This window comes from Pongo abelii, chromosome 2 (genome assembly GCF_028885655.2).
Source record: "Pongo abelii isolate AG06213 chromosome 2, NHGRI_mPonAbe1-v2.0_pri, whole genome shotgun sequence".
Lineage (NCBI taxonomy): Eukaryota > Metazoa > Chordata > Mammalia > Primates > Hominidae > Pongo > Pongo abelii.
Window position 1 is genome coordinate 96,756,399 of NC_085928.1, and position 26,253 is coordinate 96,782,651.

General features: G+C 41.6%; 3 protein-coding genes across 4 annotated transcripts in view; 2 read left to right on the forward strand and 1 right to left on the reverse strand.

Annotated features, from left to right (window-relative positions):
• The window catches only part of ARF4 (ADP ribosylation factor 4), a 25,890-nt gene extending 16,587 nt beyond the window's left edge, over positions 1-9,303 (forward strand). The window contains 3 exon segments of the mRNA NM_001131824.1: positions 3,330-3,401; positions 5,031-5,156; positions 8,371-9,303. Of these exon segments, the coding sequence (NP_001125296.1) occupies positions 3,330-3,401; positions 5,031-5,156; positions 8,371-8,457 (285 nt within the window). The 3' untranslated portion in view covers positions 8,458-9,303.
• PDE12 (phosphodiesterase 12) overlaps positions 1-24,387 on the reverse strand; it is a 27,135-nt gene extending 2,748 nt beyond the window's left edge. Inside the window, exons 1-3 of one of the 2 annotated variants that reach the window (XM_024245197.3) lie at positions 22,970-24,387; positions 21,266-21,344; positions 18,699-21,097 (exon numbers count right to left, since the gene is read on the reverse strand). In XM_024245197.3, the coding sequence (XP_024100965.2) occupies positions 20,655-21,097; positions 21,266-21,344; positions 22,970-24,274 (1,827 nt within the window). In that variant the 5' untranslated portion in view covers positions 24,275-24,387 and the 3' untranslated portion in view covers positions 18,699-20,654. Of the gene's footprint in view, positions 1-18,698; positions 21,098-21,265; positions 21,345-22,969 lie in introns of those variants that run through there. The other variant, XM_054552014.2, reaches the window with a different exon arrangement.
• Positions 24,388-24,480: 93 nt separating this feature from the next.
• DNAH12 (dynein axonemal heavy chain 12) overlaps positions 24,481-26,253 on the forward strand; it is a 269,970-nt gene continuing 268,197 nt past the window's right edge. The window contains exon 1 of the mRNA XM_054551999.2: positions 24,481-24,981. The gene's annotated coding sequence lies outside the window, so the exon portion shown is untranslated. The remainder of the gene's footprint in view (positions 24,982-26,253) is intronic.

Below are 26,253 nucleotides of genomic sequence, written 5' to 3' on the forward strand. Positions count from 1 at the left end.
TCTTGTAAAGGGTAGGTTTCAGGACCAGGTGCTATGGCTTGTGCCTGAAACACCAACACTTTGGGAGGCCATGACACGAGGATCACTTGAGGCCAGTAGCAGTTCAAGACCAGTCCAGGCAACAGAGTGAAACCCTGTCTCTACAAAAAAAAAATTAGAAAAAAATTACCTGGGCATGGTGGCATACTCCTGTAGTCCCAGCTACTTGAGAGGCTGAGGTGGGAGGATCACCTGAGCACAGGAGTTGGAGGCCGAAGTGAGTTATGGTTGTGCCTCTGTACTCCAGCCTGGGGGACAAAAGGAGACCTTGCCTCTTTTTTGAAAAAAAGAAGAAACAAAAATAATGGAAGGTTTGGTTCTAAAAAGGAGTAGCTTTTGAAATATGGAAAGGAGGAGACATATTTGCTAAATAAATGCTCATGATAAGCCAAGAACAATGATAGATCTTTTATACCTCTGTGATTGCATTTAATCTTTAACAAGCTTATGAAGTTGGTAGTATTTTTATTTTATTTAGACGAGGCATATTCAAGGATTAGGTAATATATATAACAAGTAGGGTAAGATTTGAATTTGAGTCTGTCTTCCCACCACACTATATTGGCTCCCAAAGCATCAAACGTTATTTTTTGTTTTTGAGATGGGGTCTCACTCTGTTGCCCAGGCTAGAGTGCAGTGGCATGATCATGGCTCACTGCAGCTTCAGTCAACCTCCTGGGCTCATGTGATCCTCCCTTCTCAGCTTCCTAAGTAGCTAGGACTATAGACATGTGCCACCATGCCTTACTAAAATTTTAATTTTTTTCATAGAGACAGGGTCTTACTCTGCCCAGGCTGATCTTGAACTCCTGACCTCATGTGATCCTCCCACCCCAGCCTCACAAAGTGATGGGATTAGAGGTGCCATGCCAGCCAAAAGTTTTCTCAAAGGATAGGATATTTAAAGTGTTGGTTTTCCAGGTGGTGTAGATGCAGTGTAAAATAAAATAAAAAAATTAAGTTATGGTTTCCAACAGAGATAAAGGAAATGGACTTATAATTTGCTAAAACAAAGGAAATTGTCATTTAATGGATGTAAAATAAGTGGTAGATGCCCCTGGAGAGCCCAGTACTGTGATAATCCTGAGAGGTAAATAGAAAATGATGTAGGATGGGGCTAGGCGCAGTGGCTCACACCTGTAATCCCAGCACTGTGGGAGGCCAAAGCAGGCGGATCACCTGAGGTCAGGAGTTCAAGACTAACCTGGCCAACATAGTAAAATCCTGTCTCTACTAAAAATACAAAAATTAGCCAGGTATAATGGTGGGTGCCTATAATCCCAGCTACTCAGGAGGCTGAGGCAGGAGAATTATTTGAAACTGGGGGGAGGGTTTTGCAGTGAGCTGAGATGGCACCACTGCACTCCAGCCTGGGCGAAAAAAAAGATGTAGTATAGTCCTTTGCCCTTAGTGGATGTAATCTAGTTCCTTTTTTTTTTGAGATGTAGTTTGCTTGTCGCCCAGGCTGGAGTGCAATGGCGCAATCTCAGCTCACTGCAGCCTCCGCCTGCCAAGTAGCTGGGATTACAGGTGTGCCACCATGCCCTGCTAATTTTTGTATTTTTAGTAGAGACGGGGTTTCACCAGGCTGGTCTCGAACTCCTGATCTCAGGTGATCCACCTGCCTCGGCCTCCCAGAATGCTGGGATTACAGGCGAAAGCCACCGCATCCAGCCTAGTTACTTACATAAATCAGTAGTGCAAGACAATCTGTGATAAGTGACATGATCAAAAGTACTTTAGGAGTCAGGGTTTATCTTTTTTTCTTTTTTATTATTTTATTATTTTTATTTTTGCCCCCTTTTTCTAGCTGAAAATTCTATACTTTCCCATTTGAAAGTTTTTAGAAAAACAGTTCAACTAATTGCTTCCTAATTCCTTCCATTTATCTTGTAGTATAGAATTCTAATAATGGGCCAGGTGCCATGGCTCATGCCTGTAATCGCAACACTTTGGGAGGCCAAGATGGGTGGATCACTTGAGTCCAGGAGTTTGAGACCACATGGGCAACATGGTGAAACCCCATCTCTACAAAAAATAGAAAAATTAGCTAGGTGTGGTGGCACGCACCTGTAGTCCCAGCTACTTGGGAGGCTGAGGCGGGAGGATCATTCGAGCCCAGGGGGTCAAGGCTGCAGTGAGCCAGGATTGCGCCACTGTGTTGAGACCCTGTCTGAGAAAAGAAGCTAATATTTGTATCTCTAAGAATTGATACTACCTTCCGTTTTTTAAAGAATGTCTTACTCGATCAAGTAAATCTTGAATTTTTCTCTCTTTTTTTTTTTAAGAGATAGGGTTTTGCCATATTGTCCTGGCTGGTCTCAAACTGCTGGGCTCCAGTGATCCTCCTGCCTTGGCTTCCCAAAGTGCTGGGATTACAGGAGTGAGCCACTGCGCCCAGTCTTGGATTTTTCTTGCTATCATTTTCTTAAGATGTCCTCCTGATCTAGAGTTGGCAGGCAGCATTCTGAAGCAAGTTAATTTTTTCCTTCCATGATGAAGCAGATAAAAACTGTAGTGTACACACTCCCGCTATCCCACCCCCCTTTTATTACACTCTGTACATGCCTTTGAGTCAGTAAGCTAATTCAGTTAGTAAATTCATGGGGTTTTTTTGTTTGTTTGTTTTTTGAGATAGGGTCTCGCTTTGCCACCCAGGCTGCAGTGCAGTGGCGCGATCTCAGGTCCCTGCAACCTCTGTCTCTCAGGCTCGTGATCCCTCCCACCTCATCTCCCAAGTAGCTGGGACTAAAGGCATGCACCACCACGCCTGGCTAATTTTTGTATTTTTTTGTAGAGATGACCTTTCGCCATGTTGCCCAGGCTGGTCTCAAACTCCTGAGTTCAAGCAATTTCAGGCCTGATCGTTTGACTGCCTCGGCCTCCCAGAGTGCTGGGATTACAGGATGAGTCACCATGCCTGGCCAAATTCACGATTCTTCAGGATCCTTGATTTGTTATTTTTCTTTTTGTTCCTACTTTGTGGCTATTTTGGTACCTGCACTTAAATGTGAAGAGTGCAGAGGGAAGGGGGAAAATAGATACAATTTATTCTTAGGGTAGTTGAGAAAAGTAGTTAATTGGTGAAGGATAAGAATTTTTTAGATTTGAAATAGCACTAATAAACTTACAAATAGTTCTCAAATCAGCTTTTAGCATTACAGCCTTAAGTTCTTACTTTTAAAGAGACATTTTCTTCCTAATGTCTAACCATTGGTACCATTTTGCTGCCTTCTGTTTCATATAGTGTCATTTAACTGTTAAAATTTACTGAAACAATTTTTCCCCAGGGTCTTATTTTTGTGGTAGATAGCAATGATCGTGAAAGAATTCAGGAAGTAGCAGATGAGCTGCAGAAAATGGTAAGAATATACTTTAAATTCATCATTTTCAAGGTGTGCTTTTCTGAGTGAAACTGGTGGTGGTTTAGTACATTTTGACTATGATTAGATTACACAAATGGATTCGGGGGTGGCTAAAAATAAACTTAAGAAACTATATTATCCACAGGTTCTTAATAATGTACTTCAAAATCTCTTATAGAGCGTTTTAAAAAACACACGGAAGAGTAGCTACTTCAGTAAGTTGGGAGGAAGGTAGAGCAGCGTTGTTTTTTTTTTAGAATGCCTCATGGGTAATCTTGATGCCTGTCTGGCTGAGGATATCTGATTTAGCTCAGTCCCTTATTTTACAGATATCAAATCTATAGTGCTGTAGCAGTTTTGACCCTAGGAATCTTGGTTCAGATGTTTTGTTCCCAAGGTCATCGGTTCCATTTTCTCTATGCTGTGCCAATAATTACTTCAGAAATGTTTTTTAATAGTAACCATTTAAGGATAAGGAATTCCTTCTGAAAGTAGAGACAAATGTTTGGTTCACAGTGGCATTTTGCAGCCTTGCCATAGATTGGATTAATGTTTTCATGTGTTCATGTTGTTAAATGTACTAAATGGAGGAAGACTGCTGAGAATCCTTGTCATGATTTTAAACTTGTAGCCATAAAATATTTACTGAAATGAAATCTTAATTCTCATTCATTCCTCCTAAGATTAGAGGGCAGTTTGTAAAACCATTGTGCCAGTATATGTGTAACTAAGTCATTGTTGGATTTTTGCCTGAGTCAAATGTCACCAGCTTTCCCTCTTCAAAAAAAAAAAAAAAAAGCTTTGTTGAGACATACTTTACATACTATAAATGTCATCCTTTTAAAATGTGCATATCAGTGGCTTTTAGCATACGTAGCTGTACAACCGTCATCACAATCTAATACTAGAAAATTTTCATCACCCCCAAAGAAATCTTGGAACCATTAGCAGTCACTCCCATTTCCTTCCTCTCCCACACCACACTCCCAGCCTCTGACAGCCACTAATTACTCTGTCTTTAAACAGTCACCTATTCTGGACATTCATATAAATGAAAACATACAATGTGTTCTTTTGTGATTGACTTTTTTCACTTAGCATAATTTTTCAGGGTTCATCTATATTGCATCATGCATCAGTACAACTTCTGTTCTTGGTACTTTTTTTTTTGTATTTTTCATGATACTGCCAACACCCAGATAATTGTGTTATTGTCCCACTGTTGTTGGAAAGAAGTCCTAAAAGAATCATCATCTATCTAAGTACTTCTGCTACTAAGTACCATAAGATCCTGCCATAAATATTTTATTCCCGTATGTGTTTCTTGCCCTTATCAGTCCTGACAATGGGTAATCATGAAGGCTGAATGATGAGTGATTTGCTTTAATGGGGTGTAGGATGATTGACTTGGAAAACAGTTCTGTCTTACTTGAAGGCATATGATTGTTTGCTCTGGATTTAAAAACTGAAGGATATGAGACTTCAGTTGTAAGAGTGAACTTTGTGTCGAGAAATTAGGTTAATGTTTACTAATGTATCCAATGCTGAGTAAAGTATATATAGGAAGACAGTTTCAAAAATCGGATTCTGGTTGGTAGTTGTTAATGCCTTACCTTTTATTTCCAGCTTCTGGTAGATGAGTTGAGAGATGCAGTGCTGCTACTTTTTGCAAACAAACAGGATTTGCCAAATGCTATGGCCATCAGTGAAATGACAGATAAACTAGGGCTTCAGTCTCTTCGTAACAGAACAGTAAGTATTTGGAGGTTGATATTAACCTCTTGACTATTAAGACTTACTAGGATAGTTGTGTAAGCCAGTATTCAGTTTAAACATTTATTATCTCCTTTGGACAAATAATGAGCACATCATTTATTTAAAAATATGGTAATAAACTTTAAATACCCATGTAAAGATACAGAAAACTACTGTAGAATAGGTCTAAAGATTATTGATAGTTTCTTTTTTTCTTTTTTTTTTTTTTGAAGGGGGAGGTGGAAGGAATGGAAAGAAGATTATTGATAGTCTTAATTTTAATTTTGTATCTTTTAAGTAACCCTACATCAAATATTTTGAAATCTGGCTTTCTTATTAGGGGCCCAGTAATGTTTGTTTGCTTGTTTTAAAAGTGGAGATGGGGGGCTGGGCGCGGTGGCTCATGCCTGTAATCCCAACACTTTGGGAGGCCCAGGTGGGCGGATCATCTGAGGTCAGGAGTTCGAGACCAGCCTGACCAACCAGGGAGAAACCCTGTCTCTACTAAAAATACAAAATTAGCCAGGTGTGGTGGCGCATGCCTGTAATCCCAGCTACTCAGGAAGGCTGAGGCAGGAGAATCACTTGAACCCAGGAGGTGGAGGTTGCGGTGAGTCGCGATCACGCCACTGCACTCCAGCTTGGGCAACAAGAGCGAAACTTGGTCTCAAAAAAAAAAAAGTGGTGATGGGGGTCTCGCTTTGTTGCTAGGCTGGTCTTGAACTCCTGGACTCAAGCAATCCTCTCACTATCTCTCAGCCTACCAAAGCGCTGGGATTCCAGCCATGTTGCCCAGCCTTGTTTGCTTGTTAACATAACAGCTTATGGAGGAAACCAGGTACCACGGCTCACACCTGTAATCCAAACACTTTGGGAAGCCAAGGCAGGAGGATTGCTTGAGGCCAGGAGTTCCAAACCAGCCTGGGCAACAAAGCGAAACCCTATCTCTACAAAAACAAAAATTAGCTGGGTGTGGTGGCATGTGCCTTTAGTCCCAGCTACTTGGGAGGCTGAGGTGGGAGGACTGTTTGAACCCAGAAGTTGGAGGCCACAGAGAGCTGTGATTGTGCCCATTGCACCCCAGCCTGGGTGACATAGCACGGCTGTTTCTTAAAAAAAAAAAAAAAAAAATTGTAGTTCTCTAAAATTACTTGTCATTTTAGATCAGTGATTCAGTGATGGAGATAAATTATCAGAAACTTAGTGTCATAGGCTTTTTACAGTAGTTTTGCATTAACCTGTAAATAAGGGAAATACTGTGGCTGGTAAAAAATGAAACAAACAACAAAGAACCTATTGCAGGCCGGGTGCAGTGGCTCACGCCTATAATCCCAGCACTTTGGGAGGCTGAGGCGGGTGGATCATGAGGTCAGGAATTCAAGACCAGCATGGCCAAGATGATGAAACCCCATCTCTACTAAAAACTACAAAAAAATTAGGCACAGTGGCAGGCACCTGCAAGCCCAGCTACTCTGGAGGCTGAGGCAGGAGAATCACTTGAACCCAGGCGGCAGAGGTTGCAGTGAGCTGAGATCGCAGCACTGCACTCCAGCCTGGGTGACAGAGCGAGACTCCGTCTCAAAAAAAAAAAAAATCTATTGCCTGTTTGAGATATCTCAGGCTGATTTGAAGAACATAAACTGGGCCGGGTGTGGTGGCTCACACCTGTAATCCCAGCACTTTGGGAGGCGAAGGTGGGTGGATCACTTGAGACCAGGAGTTCAAGACCAGCCTGGGCAACATGGTAAAACTCTGTCTCTACTAAAATTACAAAAATTAGCTGGGCGTGGTGGTGCATGCCTGTAACCCCAGCTGCTTGGGAGGCTGAAGGCACGAGAGTCTCTTGAGCCTGTGAGGCAGAGGTTGTAGTGAGCCGAGATCACACCACTGCACTCCAGCGTGGGCAACAGAGTGAGTACTCTGCCTCAAAACAATCAGTCAATCAATCAATAAATAAGCAAGCAACACTAACTGTAAATGATACAAGTTTTCCATGCTGTGAAGGTATGAATTTGAGCCTTACCCCAGCCTCCTAGGTTACTGAGATTTGGTATTCAAATAATTGGCAACATGGTATACCTGCAGTGGCCTTGCAACATTAAACTGGTCAAAAAAATTAATAGAAGTAAACTATGCCTTAAATGTAAATTGTTTTCTAGGTTTTTTTTTTTGATACCTTCACACAGTTACTAGAGATAAGATTCATTGCCATTTAAAAGCAAGAACTTTTTGGAATGCATGAGACTAAAGATAGTGAAATTGTCTGAAAAGCTTGCCCTTAAAATATTAACAAACCCTACTCTTTTTTTTGAGACGGAGTCTCGCTCTGTCGCCCAGGCTGGAGTGCTGTGGCACTATCTCGGCTCACTGCAAGCCCTGCCTTCTGGGTTCACTCCATTCTCCTGTCTCAGCTTCCTGAGGAGCTAGGACTACAGGCGCCCACCACCATGCCTGGCTAATTTTTTGTATTTTTAGTAGAGACAGGGTTTCACTGCGTTAGCCAGGAAGGTCTCGATCTCCTGACCTCATGATCCACCCGCCTCGGCCTCCCAAAGTGCTGGGATTACAGGCGTGAGCCACCACGCCCGGCCTAACAAACCCTACTCTGTCAAAAATTTGCCTCTTCTACTTTGAGTTTAGTTTTATGGGAAACGAGAGTTATAAAAACCGTATGGGTAGTTTATTAGTTACTAATTTCCCCATGATTTCTCTTTTCAGATTAAGTGGTAGAAAGTTTACTAAAAGGGAACCAAAAACCAGCACTGAAAAGAAAGCTGAATGACTGAGGGGGGAAAATCTTGTCTAAATATAATGAATAGGTAGAAGTAGCTTGCTTGATTGAGACAGAGTCTCACTCTGTTGCCCAGGCTAGAGTGCAGTGGCACAGCCTTGGCTCACTGCAACCTCCAGAATAGGTAAAGTGGCTTTATTTTTAAAAAATAATTTAATCTAAAAAAGTAGAGACAGAGTCTCACCATGTTACCCAGACTGGTCTCAAACTACTAAGCTCAAACGATCCTCCCATCTCCGCCTCCCAAAGTGCTGGGATTTATAGATGTGAGCCACCACGCCCAGCCAGAAGTAGCTTTAAATATGGGAGAGTTTTGTGAGAAGCAAGAGGTGTGAAAAGACTCTTAAGTTTGATTAAGAAAGTTTAAACACTGGTGTTATATATTAACTTTGTTAATCAAGTATTTTCTTGTCTTTACAGTGGTATGTTCAAGCCACTTGTGCAACACAAGGAACTGGTCTGTATGAAGGACTTGACTGGCTGTCAAATGAGCTTTCAAAACGTTAAATGAAATTGGATATCTAACCAAGGACATGTTTGATAAAATTGGTCTAGGCTTGTTACAGCAAAATTAGTTTGTATCTTGGTTATTAAACAGTGTCTGGGACTGGTTTGGGCAGAATATTAAACTTATTTTGTTGCCAATTATTGTTTACCAAGTATAATGTTGCTGTTTAGCAATGTGCTTGGTTTTAAAGAAATTCTCCTTGGGAAAAAAGTATCCTCTTTTAATTTTACTTCCCATAAGCATAAATGCCTGGACATAGCTCTTGTGAAACCTTTAAATAAATTGTTTTGAGTGTTTTTTGAGCCCCAGACAAATAATGTTTTAAAGTTATCTCCTTGCTACTTTACTGATACCTTTATCATTCCTGAGACAGTTTGCTAATTTAAAAATGTAGCATTCCATTTGTATTTATTTCTCTCCCTTGCCAAAAAGATTTTCTAATACTGCTTGTACCAGCCAGAGAAAGATCCAAAACACTACTCAGCTCTCTTGCACTGAGGAAATTTTTCCCCCTACATTGACTCCTGGCCTACATCAGCCAAACTTAACCTTGGTGGGGTTTGGATTTGATAGCTAATTAGTTCTCTGCTGGTTGCAAAGAATTGATATTTAGATGGTTTTTAATACTCAGCAGATTGTCTTCCTTTATATTGTGTCTTTTTTATGTTGCATGTTGCTTTTGTTATCAGCCTGGTTTTTTGCTCAGTATATGATAGTTCTGCTGATGTTTTGTTTATTGGGCAGACATATCTTCATTAAGAGTTTTTGGAAAACTCAACAAATTCGATGAATACATTTTCTTCATAACCCATTTGGAATTATTCCTAATAAAATGATAAAATACATAATTGTGTGTGTTCTTTTTGAGTTTTGAAGGTGTTTGAAATGTATTTTCTTATGTAGCCAACTTTGCTTGCATATTTTATGTACTGTGAACAGTAACACAGATCCCACTTAGTGACCAATTAGTAGGTTACTAATTGTATAAAGTGGAGATCTAGGTTGTTTTCATGTGTATAACAGCATGGGGAACACTATTAAAAACGTAGTTTTCTAAAGTCAGATCAAGGGTAAAAGGAGGGCCTGGCATGGTGGCTCACGCCTGTAATCCTAGCACTTTGGGAGGTTGAGGCAGAAGGGTCACTTGAGACCAGGAGTTTGAGATCAGCTTTGGCAACATAGTAAGACCCTGTTTCCCCGTCTCTACTTAAAAAACTAAAAACAAAACAAAACAACAACAATAGAAAAAAAACAGGTGGGGGGTGGGGAGGGGCGGCATGTGGAGTGGGGTAGGGAGAGTAAAAGGCAGTAATAAAATGAACTGCCCAAAAAGCATGTATGTATGTGTTTTTTAGTTAAGGTTAATTAAACAAAAAAATTCAGGTGCTACTTGTATGGCCAATATAGAGACTTAGTGATGCTACTCTCCTACAAAAAAGTTTCACAACCACTTTTCTTTTTAACAGGGCAAATTTTAGAACTTTAACAGAAAGCTGCATATAATTCATACAAAGGTATACCTCAAACTACATCTATTAAGTTGTTAAGGGCTCAACTTGATAACTGAGTAACTTAGTTTCTGTCTGTATTCTCATGTTGCATTCTTAATGGCTTGTAAAGATTCAGCTAAATTTATGGATTGAAAATTCCAAAATCAAATGCATACTTTTAAAAAAAATGTATATTTTTGAATTGTCAAATAAATAACAATGGCCGGGCATGGTGGCTCACACCTATAATCCTAGCGCTTTGGGAGGCCAAGGTGGGCAGATTGCCTGAGCTCAGGAGTTCAAGACCAGCCTGGGCAACATGGTGAAACCCCATCTCTACTAAAAATACAAAAAAAAAAAAAAAAGTCTGGCGTGCTGGTGCATGCTGTGGTCCCAGCTACTTGAGAGGCTGAGGCAAGAGAATTGCTTGAAACTGGGAGGCAGAGGTTGCAGTGAGCCAAGATAGCACCATTGCACACAGTCTGCAAGACTCTGTCTCCAAAAAAAAAAAACCAACACACTGGATTAACCAAAAGGAAATTAGAATTAGTTGATGATTAGGACAAAGTATATGTTTAGTTTGTGTTACTTGTTAGAAATGCAATTTCCCTAGCCAACTGGATGAATTCTCCCTTCTTCCTTCCAAAGAAGAGAGGTATCATTTCCTGTAGGATAAAACTGAACTACAGTATAGTATATGTGTGTAGTCTTATGGGGCATTAACTAGGAAATACAAAACATCAGTGAATAAGTTCAGTGTTAGGGCTAGGTATTTAACCTAGTTACGCAAAGGTGTTTACATGGACTGTAAAGGGACTAGAGAATCCACGTAATCTTACTTGTGATGTAAGGCAGCTCTTACTACCATTGGAAATTAATTTTTTTTTTTTTTTGAGGTGGTCTTACTCTGTCACCCAGGCTGGAGTCCAGTGGCAGGATCTTGGCTCACCGAAACCTTTACTTCCTGGGCTCAAGTGATCCTCCCATCTCAGCCCCACAAGTAGCTGGTACTACAGGCATGAGCCACCATGCCCAGCTAATTTTTATAGTTTTTAAATAAAGTATTAGGCTGGGTGGGGTGGCTCACACCTGTGATCCTGGCACTTTGGGAGGCCAAGGCGGGTGGATCACCTGAGGTTGGGAGTTCGAGACCAGACTGACTAACGTGGAGAAACCCCGTCTCTACTAAAAATACAAAACTAGCCATGCGTGGTGGTGCATGCCTGTAATCCCAGCTACTCGAGAGGCTGAGGCGGGAGAATTGCTGAACCTGGGAGGTGGAGGTTGTGGTGAGCCAAGACCGCACCATTGCACTCCAGCCTGGGCAACAAGAGTGAAACTCCATCTCAAAAATAATAATAATAATAATAAAGTATTAACTTAGCAACTTGACACGTTTACCCCTAAAAATTATTTTTTCTTCAGTCTTTGTATTATTTTTTTTTAAAGTTCCTTTTTTTCTTTTTCCAAACAAGTGGTTTAAATGTTTTGGGGAAAAGTATTGAGAGATAACCCTTAGCCTTTCCCTGTTTTATGCAAACATAAAATCACTGTCACTGTCCTTATTTATTGAAGTATTCTTATGAAATAGTTGATGCTATCAAGATTCAATGCTTACTGTTCACTCAAATGTTAAACCTACTGTTGGTCAAGCAATAAGAGTTCTCTGTGACCACCCCTGTTGTACAGAACGGTTGATTATATCCCTAGATTAAGAAGTATTCTATCAACTAATTGTCAAATAATGTCAGTAGAGAAACTGAAGAGAAATTGTGATTCCCTTACAGGCTCACTTGGCAGCATCAGAGTTGAGGATAGCACGATTATCTGTTCTCTGGTTCCCCTGTCCAATAAGCATTTTTTTTTTTTTTGTCCACAACATTTCCCATTGTCTTTTGTCTCACTTTAACATAAGCTGCTTTTCTGTGATGTAATATCTTGATATTTTGTTAAGGGTTTCAATTTCCACGAAATTTTCCACTTACCTTATATACCCTCCATTGAAAATAAAAAAGGCATGGCAGCTCATGCCTGTAATCCCAGCACTTTGGGAGGCTGAGGCGGGAGGATCCCTTGAGGCCAGGAGTTTGAGACCAACCTGGTAAATATAGTTAGACCTCCATCTCTATTAAAAAAAAAAAAGTGAAGTGTATCTTTTGTGGAGAGTATTGGTGTCTCATTCAGACACTTGAGTTTACTTGAGTATACAGAATTATGTTTCAGGTAGTAGTAATTACTTTCAGGTCACTTACTAGAATCAAACTTTGTTTTTTTGAGACAGGGTCTCGGTCTGTCACCCAGGCTGGAGTGCAGTGGCATGATCACAGCTCACTGCAGCCTCAACCTCCCAATCTCAAGCGATCCTCCCACCTCAGCCTCCCACATAGCTGGGACTACAGGCCCATGCCATCACTCCTGGCTAATTTTTGTAGAGATGGGGTTTCACCATGTTGCTTAGGCTGGTCTTCAACTCCAGAGTTCAAGTGATCCACCCACCTAGGCCTCCCAGAGTGCTGGGATTACAGGTATGGGCCACTCTGCCTTGCCCAAATTTAATTAAATGTGAAATACCTGGTTCTTTGTCATGGAGGTTTGAAAGTGACTCCTAACTTGTCATTGAAAACAAGTGCTTTACTTTTTTTTTTTTTTTTTTGAGATGGAGTCTCACTCTTATCACCCAGGCTGGAGTGCAGTGGTGTGATCTCGGCTCACTGCAACCTCCACCTCCCAGGTTCAAGCGATTCTCCTGCCTCAGCCTCCTGGGTAGCTGGGATTACAGGCACACACCACCATGCCCGGCTAATTTTTGGTATTTTTAGTAGAGATGGGGTTTCACCATGTTGGCCAGGGTAGTCTTGAACTCCTGACCTCAGGTGGGATTACAGGCGTGAGCCACCGCATCCGGCCAAGTGCTTTTCAGTGGGGAGAAACTAGAGAGAAAACAAGTGCTTGTACCTTCTGGTAGCTTGTATTTCTGGATGTTTAAATAATGTAAATATTCGTCACCAGCTTTGGTGGAATTAGTATGAAAACTAGATTGAATAATAATAGTCTGTAAATTCATTACCTGAGGATCTAATAGGGAAAATATATTTCTACTAGCATATATATGTGACATTGCATTCATGGGCCACTACTGGAAGGTTACTTGGCTGCTGTTTCTTACTATGCTACTTTTAGAGGACTATCCCTTACATGGTTAAATTCTAATAAGATTGTGAGAAATGAATAGCAAAAGTGCTTATCTAGACACAGGCAAAGAATAATTGAGGTAGCTGTACTATTGGATGCCTGCCAGTATGGCTTCATGTGTTAGAGGCAGCGGAGTTAGGTTCCTTCCTGACCTTGTCAGTCATTTTTCTATATTGTTTAAATAATATGTTTTCAATTTTTTTTTTTTTGACACAGAGTCGTGCTCTGTCACCCAGGCTGGAGTGCAGTGGCACGATCTCAGCTCACTGCAACCTCTGCCTCCTGGGTTCAAGCGATTCTCCTGCCTCAGTCTCCGGATTAGCTGGGAGACTGTGTACCACCACGGCCAGCTAATTTTTTTGTATTTTTAGTAGAGACGGAGGTTCACCATGTTGGCCAGGCTGGTTTCAAACTCCTGACCTCAAGTGATCCAACCGCCTTGGCCTCCCAAAGTGCTAGGATTACAGGCATGAGCCTGTGCCTGGCCACACTGTCAATTTTATTGGGCATGTAAGTACTTGGTGTTGGACAACTTATCCTTGCTTTCTGGGAACTCACCAGATTTTGGTTACGGTGTTTCTTTTTTTTAGGCTGGGAACTAAAGGGATGTATGAATCACAGACTAAGAAAGATTTGCCTCCTGGATGGTCCTGAAAAGGCAAGGGATGATGGATTATTATTATTATTTATTTTTTAAGGAGGGGTGGCTAAACAACAAATAACATTTTAAAATGGGCAAAGTATTTCAAAAGACATTTCTCCAGAGATATATAGATGGCCAACGAGCACATGAAAAGATGCTTAACGTCGTTAACCATCATGGAAATGCAAATCAAAACCACAATAAGATGCCACTTGACACTAGGATGCCTATAATCAAAAAGATAATAAAGTGTTGATGAGGATGGAGGGAAATTGGAACCCTCATATTGCTGGTGGGAATGCAAAATAGTGCAACTGCTTTCCGCAATAGTCTGGCAGTTCCTCAAAAGGTTATCACAGCACCCAACAATTACATTCCTTGTATGTGCCCAAGAGAAACAAAAACACATATTCACTCAAAAACTTGTACACAAATGTTTATGGCAGCATTATTCATAGAAGCCAGGAAGTGGAAGCAATTCAAATGTCTGTCAACTAATGAATGGACAAATGTGGTACGTCCATAAGATGGAACATTCATCATAAAAACAAACTCCTGATACATCCTACAACAGTAAGAACCTTAAAAACATCCTAAGTAAAAGAAGCCAGTCACAAAAGACTACATAAATTATATGATTCAATTTATATGAAATGTCCAGAATAGGCAAATCCACAGCGACAGGTTAAGTTGTTGCCAGGAGCTAGGGGGAATGGGGAGTGACTGCCAAGTGAGTATGCAGCTTCTTTTGGGGGCCAGTCCTTGTCAACTGAGTTGATATGCAGTGACAAAAAGCTCTTAAGGGGAATGGGATTATGTGACATGAGCCACTGTGCTGGCCTGATTCCATTATTTATAATAGAATCATTAAAAATTCTACAGCTTGGATAGAAATACCCTTTCTTGGTTTAAGATACCCAAAACACTATAGCTCAGCTTTTCTGAGGAGGGCCACTGTTTATTTCTAACTGATTTTATCTTTGGATGTACCATTTCTCCAAACTATTCCACAGGGGATATAAGAATTATATGCAATAAATCCTTTTATTTTTATTTATTTATTTTTTTGAGACAGAGTCCCGCTTTGTTGCCAGGCTGGAGTGCAGTGGCGTGATCTCGGCTCACCGCAACCTCTCCCTCCCGGGTTCAAGTGATTCTCCTGCCTCAGCCTCCCCAAGTAGCTGAGACTACAGGCACGCGCCACCATGCCCAGCTAATTTTTGTATTTTTAGTAGAGGCGGGGTTTCACCATGTTGGCGAGGATGGTCTCGATCTGACCTCATGATCCACCCACCTCAGCCTCCCAGAGTGCTGGGATTACAGGCGTGAGCCACCGCGCCCAGCACAATAAATCCTTTTAAAAGTGTGTATATCACATTTTAGAATAACTGAGGGAGTACAATTGGAATGTTCGTAACACAAATGAATGCTTGATGTGATGGATACTCAATTTACTCTATCGAAAGAAATATGTCCCACATAAATATATACACCTACTATGTACCCATAAAATGTTTTTAAAAGTTGCTAAATATGTTCTTTTCTGGAGAAAAAAATTGTTTTTAATTTTTTTTAAAAAGGGCTATGTGTGGTGGCTCACACCTATAATCCCAGTACTTTGGGAGGCTGAAGCGGGAGAGTCATTTGAGTCCAGGAGTTTAAGACCAGTCTGAGCAACATAGAGAGACCCCCATCTCTAAACAATTTAAAAAATTAGCCAGGCATGGTGGCATGCACCTGTAGTCCCAGCTATTCAGGAGGCTGAGGTGGGAGGATCGCTTAAGCCCTGGAGTTTGATGCTCCAGTGAGCTATGATCATGCCACTGCGCTCCAGCCTGGGCGACAGCAAGACCCTGTCTTATTTAAAAAAAAAAAAAAAAAAAAAAAAGTGTGCTGACTGGGTGGGGTGGCTAATGTCTGTAATATCAGCACTTTGGGAGGCCGAGGTGGGTGGACTGCTTGAACTCCGAAGTTCAAGACCAGCCTGGGCAACATAGTAAAACCATTTTTTTTTTTTTTTGTCTATAAAATATACAAAAATTAGCCAGGTGTGGTGGTGCACACCTGTAGTCCCAGCTATTTGGGGAGGCTGTGGTGGGAGGATTGCATAAGCCCAGGAGGTGGAGGTTGCAGTGAGCCGTGATGGCACCACGGCCCTCCAGCCTGGGTGACAAAGCCAGACCCTGTCTCAAAAAAGAAAAGAAAAAAAAAGTGTTTATATTATCCAGTATAAGAAAGTCAACTAAATAAAGCCTATCCAATTCCCCTACTGAACCATCTTCAATATATAAGGAACACAAATGGTATGAAACTAGCACAAATGCAACCTAGGAATACTTCAATACACTAAAAAAAAAGTACACCAACACTTCATGATAACATCATTAAAGTGAATTACTGGGCAAAATGGACTGTGTTATATAAATGCTTTGACATACATTCAATACATAAATTGGACAGAAGATAGAGATGAATAATTCAGTTTTCTGTGAAACTTTGCAAGGAAATTTTAAATTATGAGTAAAAATCTAACACTGACAATATGAACATGGATTTTTGACAACCCAAAGTTTGCTAGCATAGCAGATAGGTGAACAGATTTACTATATTTAAGATTATTTTGCCAATTATATATAAAATTAAAATTTAGGCCGAGTACCGTGGCTCATGCCTGTAATCCCAGCACTTTGAGAGGCTGAGGCGGGCAGATCACCTGAGTTCAGGAGTTCAAGACCAGCCTGGCCAATATGGTGAAACCCTGTCTCTACTAAAAATACAAAAATTACAAGCAGTACTGTATGGTTATTTTGAAGTTAGTGCTAAGGAAAAAAAAATCAAGTTAATACAGCTCTAGTATTTTCAACATTTAAAAAAGTACTTTCACATAAAGTGAGAACACAGAACTTATATATTACCCATGTCAGTTAAAGCTGTTAAAAATTGTCCCCCCTACCCACTACAAAATGAAATCTAGAGTGGTTTTTTGGAGACAGGGTCTTGCTCTGTTACCCAGGCTGGAGTGCAGCGGCACCTTGATCACAACTCACTGCAGGCTTGACCTCATGGGCTCAAGTGATCCTCTGGCCTCAGCCTCCTGAGCAGCTGGGACTACAGGCATGCACCACCATGCCTAGCTAATTTTATTTTTTGCAGAGATAGGGTCTCACAATGTTGCCAAGGCTGGTCTTGAACTCCTCAGCTCAAGTGATCCTCCTGCCTCAGCCTCCCAAAATGTTGGGAATACAGTCAAGAGCCACTATGCCTGGCCCTCTAGATAGTGTTGCCTTCCCGTACTATATTAAGCAAATTATTAAAATTCTCAAAACACTGAAATATTTTTTATTTGTGTTTAAAAAATTCGTTTTCAGGGCAGTGGGAGGGATAGCATTAGGAGAAATACCTAATGTAAATGACGAGTTAATGGGTGCAGCAAACCAACATGGCACATGTATACCTATGTAACAAACCTGCACGTTGGGCACATGTACACTAGAACTTAAAGTATAATAATAAAAAAAGAAAAAAAGAAAATTAGTTTTCAGTTATGGAAGGTTGGGCTTGTAATCTCAACTACTTGGGAGGCTGAGGCAGGAGGATCATTTGAGCCCAGGAGTTTGAGGCTGTAGTAAGTTATGACTGCACCACTGCACTCCAGCCTGGGTAACAGTGACACTCTCTCTCTTAAAAAAATTATGCTGAGAATATTTTCTGAGTTGTCACATGGGTCTTATGATAAACTAATAATGCAAACTTTTATTTTTCATTATATATAAATATTGGATTTATGCCAACCAAACTAGTTTGCAGGGAACCTCTGCCTTTATTTCACAGCTGGAGAATGAGATACAAAAGACATCAATTTCCATCATAAGAACTTTCCACAGTAGTGTTCTTTGGACATTCTCTCCCTTGTATTAGGCTCCTCAGAAATCTATCTCCAGACTGAAACCAGCACATTCTGATGAGATCATAGCTTAGTACTCAGAAAAATCACTACTCAGTGGAATTCTTGAAATTTTGAAACAACTGATTTTAGCATACAGAATTTCAAAAAGAACATACATTACAGCTAGAAACGATTGTTTGCTCTGAATTATGATTATTGGCAGACACATTTGCTGTAGTGGCAACTGTGCAAGAGTTCATTTTAACAGAATAATATGTTCTGAAATACTCTTTTATAATCAATATAAAATTTTAGAATGTTAATTCCTATAGCAAGAACTTGTGACATTATAAAATGTGGTTTACCATAGAAAGTCACTAGATTTCCCATGTTTTCTTAAAATTAAATGTACTAAAAAATCCAAATGTAATAGAAAAATGCAATCACATAGGTGCTTTAAACAGACATTTCTGAATAACACTGCATTCTAACTCATGAGTACAAAGAAATGTGTATGCTATTTATACATTTTCTTAGTGTTCCCTAACTTTGGACTCCAATCATTTTAACATATCTGTATACTGGAGATTTGATCACAGTATATGGCACTTCACAATAACATTCCATGTCCTAATAATCTGAAATGCCTGTATACAATCTGAGTATATTGTTTAGTCAGAAAACATCAAAATTAAGGATATAGGACATGGAATGTCTGTTAAGTGCTGAGTTTTTCTGACTAGAGTTTAATCTAGCCAGTGTTAATGTGGAACCTGTATGCTTTTTTCATGGGCATGTTTGAATTTTTTCTTTCAAAATGTTTCTCAACTTTTTGATGTGACACTTTGTTTTCTCCCAAGTCACTCTAAGGGTTCTATCAAGATCTTTCTTTGAAAGCAGCTCAAAAACATATTTTTAAAATGAAAAAAAAAATTCACAAGAGAATCAAGTTTTGGTTTTAATCTATTATTTACATATTTGTAAACTGCTGTTAAAATGCTCTCAAAAATGTTATTTAGGAAGGCACAATTTGGTAGCATCAATTTTTTATTTATAGTTTTTTCTAAACAAGATCCCAAGAAACTTCCACTTTAATTTTTCCCTTGGAGTACTTAAAGTACTTCAAGGTTCAATGTTAAATGCAGATAAAACCCCTTCATTTTCAAACTTACTAAGAGTTAACAATACATTTGATAGTGAGCAGAATATGAAAGTACAGATGTTATCAAAAGAGGAAAATTCTTATGATACTGGGTTCAGAGATTAAAGAATTTGAAACAAGGGCTTTCATGACCGGGGAAAATCAAAGCTTTTCTTGAAGGGGGTGGGCTTTTAATACTCGAGCTATTAATTAAATGCAGAAATGAGATAACATAGTTATCGTGAACATCAAAAAAGCAACAACTAATACAACTAATGCATTATAAATAATGTATTTGATAATTGAATTAGTAAAGCTTGGTTACCACTCTAGGCTAGACACTAATCAGTATAACCATTTGTAGTTTCTAATTTTAAAAAGTTTGGCTTCATATTTAAATCTCCTTTTACTATATATATATTACATATATACACACTGTTATCTGTAACTCAAACTATACTGCTTGTCTGTAAAAAGAATAGTTTTTTATTTCAGAGATGCTTAAAAGTCCCACTACTCACCCTTTTTCCTGTTTATAAAAACCAACAATTTTGAAATTACTTCTAGCGTAGAAATGCTCAGTGATTCATCCAAAATTTCAAGCCCGTATCAGTAGGTAGTTTCTCATAAAGTAATGTGCTGTATTTTCTAATATCATATGGTCAAATACCCTGTTCATTTATGAACATTTTTCATGGGCAAGAGTAACTAAAGACAATGGGATCAAGTTGAATATGTTGCTACTCACTTTGAATACTAAATTGTGCTTGCATCCTAAAAATTAAAATGAACTGCAGTAAGAATTAGAATATAAACTGTGTTCATTTGTACCATACACTAAAAACTAAAATCCTAAAAATAAGAATGAAAATACCTTACTTGTTCATTGAAAAATGAAAGATGAGAAGCAATAACAATTGGTGACGATTTATTTTTATCTTTTGTTAAAGCTCTGAAATTGTAGTAAATCGCTAACTAAATTGAGGTAGAGGTAGACCCTAATGTTACTCCTTGCCATGTGTCAAGTCTCTCACCTTAGGTCTCTAAGGTCACCTATAACATAAGTCTCTCACCCTTAACTTATATACATTTTCCCTTAGTACATAAGCATGATTCATTTTGGAATGTGTTGTCATGAAAGAAAAATTAAGATCATTCAAATGGTACTTTAAAAATTCTGAACTCCTAGCTAAAAAAATTCTCTTATAAAAATGTACACAAGGGCCAGGCGCGGTGGCTCATGCCTGTAATCCCAACACTTTAGGAGGCCGAGGCGGGTGGATCACCTGAGGTCAGGAGTTCGAGACCAGCCTGGCCAACGTGGCGAAACCCCATTTCTACTAAAAATACAAAAATTAGCCAGACACGTTGGCACATGCCTGTAATCCCAGCTACTCGGGAGGCGGAGGCAGGAGAATCGCTTAAACCCAGGGGGCTGAGGTTGCAGTGAGCCGAGATTGTGCCATTGCACTCCAGCCTGGGCAACAAGAGCGAAACTCCATCTCAAAAAAAAAAAAAAGAAACAAAAACAAACAAACAAAAACACGATAATTCAATCTTCCTTTTCTGAGAGTCTCAAGTTGGAGAAAAATAATTCAATTTTCTATTTTGCTAGTAATAAATATATTTGTTTCTCCTCCAATTGTAGAGGAAAACAAGGAAAGAGAAGATGTATGATGCAAACATTATCAACAGTTTCATAACGAAGACATCAGGAACATAACTAGGAGGGATGAACATTTTACCATTCCTCTTTGAAGGTTACATATAAGCTTTGATTCATATTAAATTTTCTGCTAAAATAACTACTTCCTTTTCAGACTTCAATTCCATTAAACACACATCTATTTCCATTTTAAATCACATACAAGTGCTATGTGATCAGAGGGATGGGAAACACTAGGTAAGGCCTGGTGGGTGGTAACTTCTTCATGACTAGGTAATGGAATCACCTGTTCAACCTCTAAAGCGTTTAAGTCTATGAAAATGTAATCTAGACATCCATGAAAGCCACCAACATAATTTGTGTAAGCAGGTTCACCACAAGCACTTTTCAGCTTGAAGAAATGCGTAAGAGACATGTTGCATCTTTCCTCCTCCCCATTGGAAGCCCAGTCTTCATGATCCTCTGGAATGCTGCCATTGATGACAAAATGATACATTCCTGTTGATGGTGTACTATTAAAGTCCCCACAAAATATAACTGGTATGCCAGGATACAGATCACATGAAACATGTCTAATGTGAGCCAAGGCTACTGCCATTTGAATGAGGCGAATATACCCACCTATGAATATAAAAAACATTAATGTAAGTATTTTTTAAAGTTGTCTTTAAGTTAAAAAACTACACAAATTACAGTCTCTGGGTGACGTTCAAGATATATATTTGCGTAATACAGCTTTAAACAACCTTAAGCGTGTTTAAGTCACTTGTGATACCAAATAAAACCTACCTTTAGGATGCCAGTAAAGATGGGTATTAGCAACACATATCCTTTTAGAAGAGTCCTTTGTAGACTGAAGAACTGAAACCTAAAATAAACGGAAAGTGCCAAGAGTTCAGTTGGCATTTGCAAATCTCCTGAATGTTTTTGTTTGTTTGTTTGGTTTTTTGGGTTTTTTCGAGACAGTCTCACTCTGTCAACCAGGCTGGAGTGCAGTAGTGCGATCTCGGCTCACTGCAAGCTCCGCCTCCCGGGTTCAAGCAATTCCCCTGCCTCAGCCTCCGGAGTAGCTGGGACTACAGGCGCGTGCCACCACGCCCGGCTAATTTTTTTGTATTTGTAGTAGAGACGGGGTTTCATCGTGTTAGCCAAGATGGTCTCGATTTCCTGACCTCGTGATCCACCCGCCTCGGCCTCCCAAAGTGATGGGATTACAGGCATAAGCCACCACGCCCGGCCTGTTTTTTATCTAAGACTATATGGCGAACTAACGTTTTCTTCCATCTCCTTCCCTTGATGAACTAGGACTGTAGTCATGAAATCTGACTTGTTATTTAAGTTTCAGGATCTACATGACTAGCTTCAGTGTAACATGTTTTAATAATAGTCCAACATAGGCCGGGCGCGGTGGCTCACGCCTGTAATCCCAGCACTTTGGGAGGCTGAGGCGGGCGGATCACGAGGTCAGGAGATCGAGACCATCCTGGCTAACACGGTGAAACCCCAAACCCCGTCTCTACTAAAAAAATTAGCTGGGCGTGGTGGCACGCGCCTCTAGTCCCAGCTACTCGGGAGGCTGAGGCAGGAGAATCGCTTGAACCCGAGAGGCGGAAGTTGCAGCGAGCCGAGATCGCGCCACCGTACTCCAGCCTGGGTGACAGAGACTCCGTCTCAAAATAATAATAATAATAATAGTCCAATATATAAAGCTAGTAATATAAACAATACATTTTACATGACAACACTTTGACTGGAGAAAGTGTTTTCAAGCATAAGCACAGGATTTGGAGTCAGGCTTGACTGGGTTTGAATACTCATTTTACCATTTATAGCAATGTGATCTGCAAAAAGATGCTTTTCTAGCCAGTTTCGTACTGGTAATCACTGACAATACCATCCACCTCATGGACTGTTGTGTGGAGTCAATTAAATGATCTTATAAGGTGCATGAAACACCTTAGGTGCTCAAAAAAATGGTAGCTGCTCTTCTTACTATGAACAAAATCAATTACTTAAAAACTTTAACACACGAATGACATCTATAAAATGGGAATAGGGGAATTACTGTGAAGATTCAATGAGCCTATGATTTAAAAAAAACTAGTTTATATTTATGGAGCACTTCAAAACACACCACGCTCTTAAATTTTAAGTACTTTAAAATGTGCCAGAACAGTCCTTGGCAAGCAGTAAAAAACATTAGCTACTATTGTTCTTGCATTTAGCGTGTGTCCCTCTCGCTAGATTGTAAGCACTGTAAAAGTCCCTGCTTGTCCTGTTCAAGGCAACCTGCAGTGTGGCAGGCACACCAGAGGTGTTCAAAAAATATCTGCTGAATGAATGAAGAGTAAACTTTGTGCTGAAGATACAAGGGCAAACACACCTTTCGACATCTGGATACTTTCATCGCAGTTTTAACCCCCACCTCATTCGTCGCCTTCCTGGCCCCTAAAAGTGGTACAGTATGTGAAGAGACGGGCGGAGCTACTTTACCTGAAGAACAGAAGATCTCTGGAGCACCTTCTCCTGCGCTGATGGGTACAAAACCAGTTTCTCCAGCAGTTCTTTGTGAAGTGGGTCGGACTCGAGGGCTTCGTAGAATGAAATGTCATGCTGGCTAAGAAGGCTGAACTTAGACTTTCGGTAGAAAGTGGCCAGGCCTTCGTGCTGCTTGATTCGAAACACCCCCTCGAGCCCGAAGGCCTCTAGGGCGGGTACCAAGCTGTCAGAAAACACTGCGCGGTCAACCTCCTGCAAACAGATGACATCGGCGTTGTAGCCGGTGAGTTCCTTCTGGATAAGGTTCTGGCGGTAGTCGAGCTCCAGGGCGTAGGGGGCACAGTATGGGTACAGAACCGTTCGCGAGAACTCAGTCTGCGCGTACGTGTCTGCCAGGATGTTGTAAGAGACAGTGCGGATGAGAGCGTCCTCCGTCACCTTCTTCGTGTAGAGATGCCGGTGGTCAAAACTGCAGGTGCCAGGCCCAGCCTCTACCACACACACACTTTCCAACTCCCGGCTGTGCCCAAAGCGCTGCCCATCGCCTGGGGTGCAATGAAGCTTGAGCCTTAGCCCGATGTCGGCATTGGACGGGGTGTAGACGCGTTCCTCCACATCAGTCTCAGTCCAAGAAGAAGGTGAGGAGGGAGACAATGACGAGGAGACACCGACCTCGGGCTCCGCCGCTCCGGGCTTGGCTTCCTTATACCAGCGGAAAAGGGAGCTGGCGGGATCCCCAAATTCGAGGCTGAGTTTGGGGCACACAGGGAACCCGGCCATGATGTAGCGCGGCAACTGCAGTTCGGTGAAGGCGGGCGGGTTGCGCTCCACCTTGTACTTAACATCGCCGATCTGCAGCACCGCGCCGTCTTGCCAGGCATCCACGTTGAGCACGTCCTCAGCGACTGCCTCTTCCCGGTAGTACAGCTTCACCACGGGCTCGCAGGCCACAGCTGGCTCGGGCCCCGGCCCTGAACAGGCCGCACCACCGCTTGCATTCGGCCGGCTCTTCCTGCTCTTCTTCGCGGCGGCCGCCTTAGCGTGACCCTTTAGGGCATTGGTAGCGATGCGGCTGAGGACTCGACCCAGCGGCTCGCTCTGGTCGCGCTGCATGTTCTTGTGGCTACCATCAGCCAAAGCGAATGACAGGCTCAGCTTGGGTTCCGAGGGTACACAGCGCACTACAGCGCGCTCCATCGCTCCCGCCGGTCTCTGGCTCTCCGCTTCAGCCCGGCTCAGCTTCTCCACCGCCGTCCGGATCACCCGAAGCGCGGCGCGGGCGCCTGGGAGCCTCCACATGAACCTGGTGGCTTAGCGGTCGACAAGACCCGCGGCCGATCAGCGGCCTACTGTCAGGTGGAGCTGAGGAGCCGAGGCCGCCGGCTTTGACTCATTCAGACCTCGCGACTTCCGGCCAGAGAAGAGAGGGAATGAAGTGCTTCCGCCTCGCACTTTCGCCCAGCGCGTGGGCACTCATGTCTGTAATACTCTGAAGATTAATTTTTACCCACAAGATAGGTTAGAATTATAGGGAAGTGAAGAAAATATAAAGGTGTCAGAGGGAAATACTAGATTCCACGGTTTTGTCGAAAGTGCATGTTAGTGACGAGAGGGCATGCCCTTCCAGCCGGAAGTGGATGGGGTGGTGTCACGTGTTCCGCTTCGCTGGAGGAGGTGGACACCTGTCTTGGAATCTTGGCTGGCGAATTCTCCTCCCCGCTCCCGGGGCTGGACTGCGCTAGGACATGGAGACCTCCACCCGGATTGCGAGCTTTACTCGCAGTGTGGAAGGTGTTGCCCATTTCATCTCCACAGCTTTGCCGACCCTGATCGCTCGCTTCGGTGGCGTGGTGGGTTCACCCCAGGCTGAGTCAGCGCCTACGCACCGAGCAGAGCCTTTGTGGTAGTTAATAACGAACGATATACAATAACTCCGTTTAGTGAGCGCAGACTATGGGAGAAACGCTACACACACTATCTTATTTAAGCCTCATAGTTCTTATGAGGTAGGTCTCTTTATCCATCGCTTTACAGATGCAGAGTCCCGAGATATTACCTGTTCAGGATCACACAACTGTTAATTGGCAGAAAGAAATAGTACTGACAAACTGCGGAAGGCTGTTTGTTATTTTTTATTAGAGACAGGTTGTCACTTTGACGCCCAAGCTGGAGTGCAGTGGCCTGATCATAGCTCACTGCCCCCTCGAACTCCAGGGCTCGTGCGATCCTCCCGCCTAACCCTACCAAGTAGAAACTGGCAAGAGCCACCCAGTGTTTATTTTTCGTTAGTAAACAGGTAGGAAGACTCTTTGTATTTAGAGTTACTACATTTAACAAATAAAATTACAAGATCTCAGTTAAATTCAATTTCAGATAAGGAATAATAATGGGGCATACTTATATTAAGAAATAGTTGTTTATCTGTTTTTATTTTTTTATTTTTTTTTATTTTTTAGGTAGGGTCTTGCTCTTTCACCCAAGCTGGAGTGCAGTTGTGCGATCTTGGCTTACTGCAACTTCGGCTTCCAGAGTTCAAGCGATTCTCGTGCCTCAGCCTCCCAAGTAGCTGGGACTACAGGCACACACCAACACGCCCAGCTAATTTTTGTATTTTAGTAGAGAAGGGCTTCACCATGTTGCCTGGGCTGGTCTCGAACTCCTGGCCTCAAGCAAGCCCCCCGCCTTACCCTCCCAAAATTCTAGGATAACAAGTGAAAACCACCTCCCCTGGCCTAAGGAATCGTGCACTTTATTGCTGTTTCTTTTAAAGGTGTTGAAGAAGCTGGGCGCAGTGTCTCACGTCTGTAATCCCGCACTTTGGGAGGCTGAGGCGGGTGGATCGCCTAAGGTCAGGAGTTCGAGACCAGCCTGGCCAACATAGTGAAACCCCGTCTCTACTAAAAATACAAAAAATTAGCTGGGCGTGGTGGTGCACGCCTGTAATCCCAGCTACTAGGGAGGCTGAGGCAGGAGAATCGCTTGAACCTGGGAGATGGAAGTTGTAGTGAGTAGAGATCGTGCCATTGTACCCCAGCCTGGGCAATAAGAGCGAAACTCTGTCTCAAAACAAAACAAAAAAAGGTCTTGAAGAACGAATGAATTGCTTTACCTGTAGACCAGAAAGAGGTCCAGTGTGATGAGTAAGGTGAGACCAGGGGAGAGTAGCAGATAAGAAAGATATGCATCCACCAGATTGTGTAGTGCATTCTAAGCCATAGTATGAAGTTCTGGATTTCTTCTGAAAGAGGGCCATTAGAGTTGTTTTGCTTGCAATTATG